Genomic DNA, 10,573 nt, shown 5'->3' on the forward strand with positions numbered 1-10,573 from the left:
AGCGCTGGAACAGTCCCCAGTGAGGGTTAAAATTCCCTTTTCCAGTCATATGTGCTGTCTGTTCTCTCCTCACCCTCTCTGCTCTGACTGCCTGAGCCCGCACCCTGAGTACCCACAGAGCTGCCATTAAGGGACACTAATGATTCCCACAGGGTAATTAATGATAATTCCAATGAAAGTTGTTGTAATGGTGAAAACAAAGCCCAGATCGCAGTGATCCACCCCAAGCACCCTGGCAGGGATCGGGGTGATGGATGGCCCCGAAATACCGCCGGGGAGATGACGTGGACGCCTCATCCATCTTCCCGTGCCGGGCCGGCTGCGAGGACGGGCCGGGAGGGAACAGCTGGGAGCGCACAGCCCCGGCACGGACGTGGCTGCGAGCCCGGAGCGCGGGGCCTGCTGAGCCAGCAGCATTCCTGCCCCGCTCCTCCTCCAATTCCCACCTGGGCCACAGGGCCAGACACCTCACCTCCCTCCCTCGTGCACCGGGACACCGGGGAGTGCTCTCAACACTCCGTGAGGCACCACCAACAAATCTGTGCCTGTTTCTCGCTGGCAGAGAGGGTTTTCCAGGCCAGCACGTCAAAAAGGATAAATTTAGTGTAAAAAACCCTCACAGAGCCGGGCTGCTCCCAGCCTGGGTCACTGCACTGTCTGCTCCTGTTCCTCGTGGCATTTTTGCCCTTTCCCAGGGGGAACTGGGGGTGCTGGCTGTAGGCCCTGGGCTCTCCATCCTCTCCCCAAATGGGAGATGCAGCAGCTTTGATCCTCAAGCAGAGATTCCCGGGGTTTCTCACCCTACTTGTACTGGAATTTTCACTCATCTGCCAACACGATCTCTTTTTGCTGCTCATTTTTGGCAGAAGATGGCCAGGGCCTCCTGCGCCACTCCATCCCCAGGGGAGCAGGGACTGGGCTGAGATTCCCAGTGCAGCATCCCCAGGTGTCCTGGCTCGGCCCAAGAGGGGATCCTCTCCATCAGCAGCCACAGCCTGGGTGACAACAGGCGTTGGGCAAAGCCAGAGGCCCCTTCCAGCCCCTCTGTGAAATAATTTAGAAAACCCTGCACTTCCAGGACAGGGTGGAATGAAGGTTTGCTCCTCCCCTGCTCTCCAACGCTCTATCCAGCTGGGGGATGCAGGCACAATTTTCAACCCTCCCATCACTCACAAGACACTTGGAAAAGGCTGGAAAGGAAAATTTCTGCCCGGGAAGATTCCTTCCGTGGTCTCCGTGGACCATGAATCCAGGGTCTTTCCTGCCTGGTCCTCTCTCTGCCCTCCGCAACCCCAGCAATGCAGGAGGTGCCTGCTGTGGGCAGCAGTTCTGTGCCCAGTTTGTGCTGTCGATGCCCCCCGTGCCCGCTGAGCCCCAGAAAAAAATAACCTCTCTGCCCACATCACTCCATCAGTTTTTGAACTCCAGTCCTCACTAAAAACAGCGGTGTACAAAATATTCCCACAAATTCATCTCCCAGCAGAGCTGAGGGTCTCCTCCATTCCTGTGCTCTGCCGGGTCAGGATCTGTTTCTTTGGTATCTCCCAAAAGAAGACGGGATTTTTCCCTCCCCACCATTAATTCCCTGTTTTCAGCCGAGCCTAAAGCACAGTCCCACTCCGTGTGGGGTTGAGCCTCTCCGTGCCGCTGCTCCCTCTGCCTGGGATGGATGAGGAGCAGCCGAGACCCCGTTCTGCCGCCTCAAAAACCTGCACGGCCGCCCTGGCTGAGAGCAGGAAAAGCCTCCCCGTCTCCTTATCAGTCCCCAGGGCCTGCTAATCCCCTTATAAACCAAATCCATTATACAGATATCTTTTTAAAAGCCTGCCTGTCACTCCAGGCAGCCCCATCGCAGCTCTCCGGACTCTCTGGAGTGTGCTCAGCGGGGATGGGTCTCTGCCCGGGGTGAGGATCCGCCTGTCCCTGTCCCTGTCCCCGCTCACACACGCCGCCCGTCCCGCTCCCGCCGGGCTGCAGAGACGTGCTGAGCCGTGCCAGCCGCGGCCGTGCCCGCTCCGTGCGGGAAGCCGCGGGGATCTGGCAGGGATGCCGGGGATGGGAGCTCGGCTAATGCAGAGCAAACGCTTCCCGCTGATGGCAGCGGCGGAGGCCAAGCGGCAGCCACCGCTCCGGAGGCACCCCGGGGATGGAGCAGCTGTGGCGCTGCCACCGCCGAGCCCCGGCCCGGCCCCGAGCCCTCGGCACGGGCTGATCCTGGCACCGAATCCTCTCCCTTCTCTCCCGAAACGCCGCCGGGAATCTGGTGCGATCATGAATGTGGCTGTAAATAAATCATCCCGGTGAGGCTGTGAACCCCCCTGTGTCCCCCCGGCCGCGGGGTTGGGGGGGTCCCATGCCCCGGGCAGCCGCGCCAGGAAAAGGTGGATGTTGGATTTGATGGCTCCTGGCGCTGCTTTGGGGTTTTTTTCTGCTAAGGGGTCAAATGATCTACAGCGTCTGCAACGCCAGGCAGGTGCCCAGACTGTTCAGCCATCCTGAACCGGGATCTCCTGTGCCCTGGATGTTGCCCGGGACAAAACTGGTGGAGGAAAAAACTCACCACAGCACCCCGAAATCCTCCAGAGAGTCCTCAACAGAACCCTGCTGGCACAGCCCAGCCACAGAACGGTCACAGACAGGATGGGAACTGGGAAGGGTTTTGAGGTGCAGGTGATCAGTCAGGGTAGAGAAAAGGAATCATCTAAATTTAGTAAGAGACACACCAGGAACTCCCTGGAATGAAATCCTGCAGTCCCATAAAAAGCACAAGAGCCTCCAAAACCACCACCAAAAAACCGGGTGTCACAAAAGGGAGGCAGGAGAGATCTAAAGCCAAAAAAAGGCATCAACCCTTGGTGGCCACAAAAATCCATCTCCCATGCCTGAGGACGAAGGGGAGACAAATTAAGAACACAGAGACAAATTCGTGTGCCCAGCTGCTGCCACTTCACAGGCCGGATATAAAACCCCGGAATCCTGGGAGTGCTTTTGCAGGCACTGGGGATTCCAGAGCCCTCGGGTGCTTTCTGCTGCATCCCTGGAGAGGCAGCACGTTCCCCCCGGGCAGGCACAGGGAGTTTGCGAGGCGAGGACAGCGGAGGCTGAATAAGGATGACATGATTTGGCCCAGAAAAGAGGAGGGCAGAGATTAGCCGTGGACAAGCTCAAGGGAAGGCAAGTGTCCAACCCGGAGTGCCAAGCCTGGTTTTGTTTTAGCCTTAACTGCGCTTTTTTGTTTGTTTGTTTGTTGGTGTAAAAACCTTTCTGTTGGAAATCAGTTTAACTTTAAGCTTCCTGAGAATAAAAGCCTGTGAGAAAGCTCTGCCCATGCGAGGCTCCCTTGGGAGGCTACAATGGGAACCTCGGCGGCTCCTGGGCCCAAATTTCTATGGCTACAGCACCCATCTGCTCAGCAATACAGCTCCCCCTGCTCGAGCAGCACGATCCGCCGGGAGCTGCCCCAGGAGGGGCTGGGAAGGAGCTGTGGCTCCGCGGAGGGCACAGGGAGCCACCCGAAGTCCAGCCCTCTCAGGGTCTGGTCCAGGCGCAGTTGCAGTTTCCTGAGCACAAGGACGTGGGGTTACCTTGGGAGGCTGGAGCCTCAGCAGCTCCTGGGCCCAAATTTCTGCGGCTACAGCGCCCGTCTGCTCAGCAGTACAATCGCCCCTGCACAGAAATTTGTCTCTGTATTCTTAATTTATCTCCCCTTCATCCTCAGGGATGGGAGATGGGTTTTCATGACCACCGAGGTCTTTGTGCCTTTCTCAACCAAATCCAAGGGATTTTACAGAGCCCCCCTCCCTCTCCTTTGCTCCCTATAAACGGGAAAATGGAGGCCCAGGACAAACCTGGGTATCAGAAATTATGAGCATTCCTGTTATCATCAGGAGGCAACAAGCAGCACCAGCACAGAGCAGCTCCAAAATAAATCCCCCTGAGAGCCCCAGCTGGGTCCAGCCACAGCAGAGTCGGGTTGTGCTGCCACATCCAGGCACCAGCCACTGCCTCGGGCGGGCAGAGGAGGTGACACTGCGTGGATCCTGCTCTGGCACGCTGGGGATCCTCTGTGGGACCCCGGGGATCCCCTATGGGACCCTGGGGATCCTCTTTAGGACTCTGGGCATCCTCTGTGGGACCTCGGGGATCCTCTGTGGGACCTGGGGGATCCTGCAGGGGCAGTTTGGGATCCCTGCTCAGAGCCTCTCTGCTCAGGTTGGCAATGTGGTTGTTTGTCCAAGCAAGAAGGGATGGATGGATGGATGGATGGATGGATGGATGGATGGATGGAGGGATGGATGGATGGATAGAGGGATGGATGGATGGATGGATGGATGGAGGGATGGATGGATGGATGGATGGATGGATGGATGCTTGCAGCCTTCCCCATCCCTCTGGAACAGATGTGGCCATAAGCAGGGTGAACATGGGGACACTCAGACTCCTTTTCTCCTCACAGACGGATTTGCAGCGCCACTTTATTCCTCTGACTCCCATCCCAGCACGGAACTGAAGGGGCAGTGGATGTGCCCCTGTGTGCCCAGGCCCTGACAGCTCTGCCAGTCCCTTCCCAGTGCTGCAGCTGGCGCCTCTGTCCCTCTGTCCCCCTCAGCATCAACACACGGGAGAGGAGAGGACAGAAAGGACATCTCCCAGCAGCCCAGCCCTCCCTGGTGGGATGTGTCTCGGCCTCTGAGAGCCATTGTCAGCCCCTGGTGGCCCAGGGGGTGCCCGGACCCTGCGCTGCCTCACAGGCAATCCCTGCAGGGACTGTCCAGCACCAAAGTCACCACCAGCCTGACTCCTTCCTCCATTTGGAGGCCAAGGAGAACAGGAAGGAGTCATCTCATGGGGCTCTCCACTATCCCACAGTGCCAGCCTGGGGAGAATGGCCACTGACAGGATGGGAACCGGGAGGGCTTTTGAGGCAGAGGTGATTAATGCTGGGTAAAGGAAAGGGGCCACCTGAATTCAATAAGGGACACCAGGAACTCCCTGGCATGAAATCCCTCCCTCCCATCCCTCCGTGGGAGCAGAGCGAGAGGAGCTGGCTATGTGGGAGGATTGGGTTTCCCTGGCTGTGATGAGGGTGGAGAGGGCCCGTTTGCTATTTTATTTTGCTATTTTAGCCAGATCTGCCCTGCAGATGCCTCCCGGGACCACCACGGAGCTGATAAAGGCCCAGGTTTGAGTGGAAGGAAGTTTTTCATCAGGAGTGTTTGGCGGGCGCTCCTCTCGGAGTTCCTGGTCAACTCCTTGTCTGAGGTGAAGTTTCCTTTCTGCTGAGTGAGAAACTCGCTCGGAAATGGCTCTGACATGAGACACATCCCAGCCTGGGAACCCCTCGGCAGCGCAGCAGAGCCTGTCCAGCACCAGGCTCCCCGTGCTGCCCGTGCCAAATCCCCGATCTGGGAGCACAAAGTGTTTCCTTTCTCTCCCTGCACTCGCTCCCGGCTTTGTTAAAGGCTCCCGAGGCATCGCCGAGGGCCAAAGCCCGAGCGGCGCCCGGCACCTGCAGCACCGCTGACGTCAGGAACACCTGCAGGCGCCGGGAACATCTCCCGGCTCCACCCGGGAAAGGCTGCGGGGATCCGGCGCTGGGAAGGGAGTCTGGAGCTCTCCAAGCGCCTGTCAGCGGGATGAGCCTGGCCTCGGCCAGCAGAGCTTGATCCCGGGCAAAGGTGCTCCGTGCAAACCGGAGGGAGGGTGTTTGTCCGGGTTCATTCCCAGCTCCCTACACAACACCGGGATTCTGGAGGAGCCGTGGAATGGTGCCCGTGGTGTTTTAGTGATGTTAATGCCGATCAAAGACCCTGCCTGCCTTCTCCCGTGTCCACACAAGCTCTGATGGCTGTTTTAGCTCAGACCTTTCCCAGCTGCAATCTCCCCTCCCGGCGGAGCTGGAAGCTGCACCAGGACAAACTGGGCTGCAGAAGGGGGCTTGGGCCGGCCCAGCGCCGAGCTGGGGAGAGGCAGGATGGAGAACAGACCTCCGAGTTCTTCTCCAAGCCGAGTCCTCCCTGGAGCCCTGCGGCTCCCAGGCGCCCGGCCAAAGCCGGACCGCAAGGCCAAGCTCTACGTGGATGAGTTACTTGCCAGGTGAAGCCGATGGGAACCTGGAGCCGTGAAAAGCTCTGCAGGAGCAGAAACCTGGAGAACATCTCCTTGGGACGAGCCCTGTCCTCTCTGCGTGCAGGGCTGGGATCTCGCAAGGAGCTAGGGAGAAAAATTCGATCTGGCTGGCAAAAAAAAAGTTCCCGTGGGAAATTTTGACTTTCTGTCAGAAACTCCAGAGCATTGCCTTTTTTTCAGCCCCAAATAAGCATGAATAGGAACAAAGATTCAGTTTTGGCAGGGGGAATGGGCTTACCAAAGAAAACACCCAAATTTTTAAGCGAAGCAGACGCATTCTCTAATTTTTCTTTCTCCTCGGATTTAAAAGAAAAAAAATAAAACTCCCAACGATTCTCCAGAGAGAGAGAAAAAAAAGCAAATTCTGTTAAAAAAAAAAAAAAAAAAAAAAAAGAAGAGGAAGAAAAGAAAAAAAAAAAAACAGCAACCAGTTCTCCCGCCGCTACTTGATGCAAATTCAGCCGATTTGGCGGATTCACCTTTCCCTCAGCACGGCGGTTCGGGACGCTCTGATCGCTCTGCAGCGCTGGAAGGAGCTTCCAGCGAGCGACGGCAGCAGCGGCAGCAGCTCCCCGCTCATCCCCCGGCCCTGCCCGGCGCAGGCGGCTCCGCTGACCCCCGGGCTGACTTTCTCTCGGGATTTGGGAGAGAAACCAGGGTGGGCCGGCGGTCGTGAGCGAGTGGGTGGGAGCTGAATGGGGTTATTGTGATCTTTATCCGGGGGGATTACTCCGGGCCGTGCGGGCTCGGCAGGGCGGCGCGGGGGTTTTTGGCCGTGCCCGGTTTTACAGACCGAGAGGTGCGGCTCCGGGGAAGGAGCCGCAGGACTGGGCTGCGGAAATTTGGTTTACGGTAGTTTCGTCCTTGCAAAACATACACTTCCCAGCAAAGTCGGCGGGAAAGGGAAAAAACAGAGCGATTTTCGTTTGCAGAAGCCTGACGCGGCTGGGGCTGCACACGGTCTGAAATGCAAAGCCTGGCATGAAAGTGACATGTTTTACTGGAAACCGGGAGCTCGCTTCCCTTTGATTGGAAATAAATTGGGAGGGAGAAGGACGGCAGGAGCACGGCGCCAGCACAACAACTGAAGGGACGCGTTTTCAGGAGCATTTTGGGGATCCCGCAGGGTAGACCGGGGGTCCGATGGCACCTCCAGACCGCGCCGAAACCCGCGGCACCGCTGATAGCGGCGACTCTGCAGGCGGGGAGCGGCGCTGAGGCTGCGAGAGCCGGATCCCTCCTGCCTCCCCGGCCTCGAGGCAGCGCTGGGAAGTCAGCGAGACGCGGGGCTCCATCCCCGAGCGCTGCCGGGACCCGCGGGACGGCGGAAAAGAGAACCCGAAGCTGAGGCCGGCAGCCTCGGGGCACCCGGCACCTCCCGGCCGCTTCCCCCGTCCCCGCAGCCGGGGGGCTCCGCGGCGGGGCCGAGCATCGCCCCGAGGCTGCCGGGACCCCGCGCCCGCCCCCGGAGCCGCCACCGCGTGAGCCCCGGTGCCGCCGGGCCGCGGGAGAGGGTCCCTGTCCCCGCCAGATAACCCGCCTCGGCCGTGCCTCCCTGCTGAAGACGACGGCGAAGAAATTGCTCTCTCTTCAAGGGACACATCTGATTGTGATTTGGGGGAAAAAAAATAAAAAATGAAAAAAAACGAGAGAAAACAAAACCAAAAAAAAGGGAAAAAAAAAAAAAAAAAGGCGGCCAACCCCGGCCGCTCGGCGAGGGTTTGTTTTTTTTTTTCCTATCCTCGGAGCTGCAAATATTTTGGAAGACGGGGCCGTGTTTTCCGTGTAAACAAGGCGGCGGCGGCGGCGGGCGGCGGGGCCGGGGCTGCGCTCCGCGGGGCCGGGGGGTCCCGGCGCGGGGAGCCGAGCCCAGTCCGGGCCAGCCCAGCCCCGGGGCCGGGTCCCCACGGGCACACGGCTGAGCAGCGGCCCCCGAAACCGCGAGGAGAGGAGCGGCAGCGCGCGGGGATCCCGCTGGGAAGCGGGGGTGGAACATTCGGCGGGGTGTGTGCGGACTCCCCAAAGGACTCCCCGAACCCTTAACCCTGATCCGCCCCGGCAGAGGCGAGGGACACTCGGTCTCCGCCCGGGGACGGCCAGCACGGCGCGCGTTTCTCGCTCGGGACGGAACGAACCGGCTGCTGCCCGGTTCTCATTTGGCCCTGGGGCTCGTTCAAGTCCCCGCCGCCGCCTGCCAGGGCCGGCCGCACCTCCGGAGGACGCAAGGACGGGAGCTGCAGGCTTTGCCGGGCTTCCCTGCCCTGCTCCCGGCCGCCTTCCCTCTCCGGAAAGGGCCAGAGCCCGTCCCCGTCCCGGCCGGGCGCGGAGCCTCTCGGGCTTTGCGGCGGCTCCGAGCCCGTGTCCCGGGGAAGCGCCGGGATACCCGGACCGGAGCCGGGCCGTGAGCTGCGGGCCCCCGGCCGGGACCGGCCCGGGACCGGAGACACTGCCCGGCCGGCCAGGGCCCCCCGCGCTTCCCCGGACACGAACGGCGTTTTCCCGGAGTCCTGAATGCCCCTCATCCCCTCTCCTGAGCTCCTTGGGTTTTCCTGCCTCGCGTTTCCGAGCCTCCGCTTGCTCTGCCCATCCGAGTCCCCCGCTAACCCCGTCCTGCGCCGCCGGGTGCCTCCGGTGTCCCCGTCCCACGTGTCGGTGTCCGCTGCCCCAAATTCCTGTGCCCTGCCCGGTGGTCCCAGGTTCCCCGTGCCGCTGTTTGGCACCGGGACGTCCCTCGGTGTTGTCACCAGCGGGGTCCCGAGTGTCCCCTGCCATGAGCTGCCACCTCGGCGCTCCCGGGTGCCTTCCCATCCCTGCTCGGCGCTCCGAGCTCCCTCGGCGTCCCGTCCTCACCCCTACGCTCACCGGCTCCTCAGTGTCCCGTTCTCCATCTCCCTGCGTGTCCCTGAACGCCTCCCCGGTTGTCCCCGCGCTGCTCGGCGTGTCCCTGTGTGTCCCCGCGCCTTTCGCTGCCGTCCCCCGCGGCTCCTTGGCTCTGCCCTCCCTCCGCCTCCCCTCCGGGGTCCTCGGCGCCCCGTGCCCGTCCCGCTGCCCGCCCGTGCCGGAGCGTCGGGGACTCACCCACACACTCGTTGGCCTCCCGGGCCGTCGCTCGCTGCCAGGGCCGGTCGTAGTGGAAGGGTTTGCAGCGGTCGCACTCGGGGCCGGCCGTGTTGTGCTTGCAGTCGCACACCAAGCTGTCGTCGCGGTCCCGGACGCAGCGCGACGCGTGCCCGTTGCACTTGCAGCGCCCGCCGACCTGCAGGTCGGACACGGCGTAGAAGTAGGAGTCGCGGGCCAGCTCGGAGTCGTCCTCGCTCTCGTCGCCGAAGGTGTGCAGGCGGCTGAAGGTCACCCTGATGTCGGTGGCCGTCACCCAGTCCTGGAGCACGGGCGAGTTGTCGAAGTCGTGGGCGGTGGGGCGGCCGTCCAGGGTGCTGAAGGCGATGAGGCCGCCGGAGAGGGGCCGCACGTCGGTGTGCGAGTCGGTGCACACCGCCTCCTGCTCGTTCTGCTTCGTGATGGCGGCGCGGCTCGGCTTGTTGTACATCTTGCGGCACTGCGTGGAGTAGAACTGGAAAGGCACCCAGGTCTTGCCGTAGTCCATGGACTTGTGGATGGCCATGGACTCGGGGCGCGGCGAGCAGAACTGCAGGCTGACGTAGGTCACCTCGAATTTCTTGCCGAGGGAAAGGGTGAGGGTGACGTTGTGGGGATACTGGACGTAGCTGTCGGACTGCCAGCAGGTCAGGTTGTGCGGGTTGTTGAGGTCGGTGAGGAAGGAGGGCGGGTGGGCGCGCTTGGGGTCGGAGGCGTTGCAGAGGTGGCAGGTGCGGACCTGCTCCTCGCCCTTCTCCGTCACCACGCAGTACCGCGACGGCGGCTTCCCGCAGGTGCTGGACACCTTCACCTCCTTCCCGAAGGCCGAGTTGACGAAGTCGGGGATGCAGCGGCGGGGCAGCCCGTGCTCGTCGTAGCAGGGGTCGGGCTGGGCGTTCTGCACGGCGAACATGCTCACGCCGTGGTAGCCGCCGCGCAGGGGCTGCGCCAGCCACGCCGCCGCCAGCAGCAGGGCCAGCGGCGCCTCCGCTCCCCTCCGCGGCATCCTGCGCGACCCTGGGGACGGCGGGGAGGGGGACACGGGGCAGCGCCGGGGAGCCGCTCCGCGGGGCGTCTCGGCCGCCGGGGGACGCGGTGCGGCGGCTCAGGGAGCCCGGAGCATCGCCCGCCCCGCGGCCAGCCCCGCGGAGAAAGGGGAGACCGCGACGGCGGCGGCACCACAAAAGTGGGGCTGGCGGCGGGGCTGGGTCCCGCCTGCCTCCCGCCCCGGCCCTCGCACGGAGAATGACTGGCGGTCCCAGCCCCCGCCGCGTTTGAGGTCATGCTAAAGGAGTGACATCGCGCTCAAGGAACAGAACAACGACATCCACTGGCGGCTCAGCCAGAG

The 10,573-nt window shown here is 61.8% G+C and overlaps 1 protein-coding gene across 1 annotated transcript in view; it reads right to left on the reverse strand.

Moving 5' to 3' along the window:
• The window catches only part of NTN1 (netrin 1), a 69,621-nt gene extending 59,390 nt beyond the window's left edge, over positions 1-10,231 (reverse strand). The window contains exon 1 of the mRNA XM_066200411.1: positions 9,208-10,231. Within this exon, the coding sequence (XP_066056508.1) occupies positions 9,208-10,231 (1,024 nt within the window). The remainder of the gene's footprint in view (positions 1-9,207) is intronic.
• Between the last annotated feature and the right edge of the window lie 342 nt (positions 10,232-10,573).

This window comes from Chamaea fasciata, unplaced genomic scaffold (genome assembly GCF_029207755.1).
Source record: "Chamaea fasciata isolate MVZ Bird 193981 ecotype frontalis unplaced genomic scaffold, bChaFas1.0.hap1 SCAF_19, whole genome shotgun sequence".
NCBI classification, from domain to species: domain Eukaryota; kingdom Metazoa; phylum Chordata; class Aves; order Passeriformes; family Sylviidae; genus Chamaea; species Chamaea fasciata.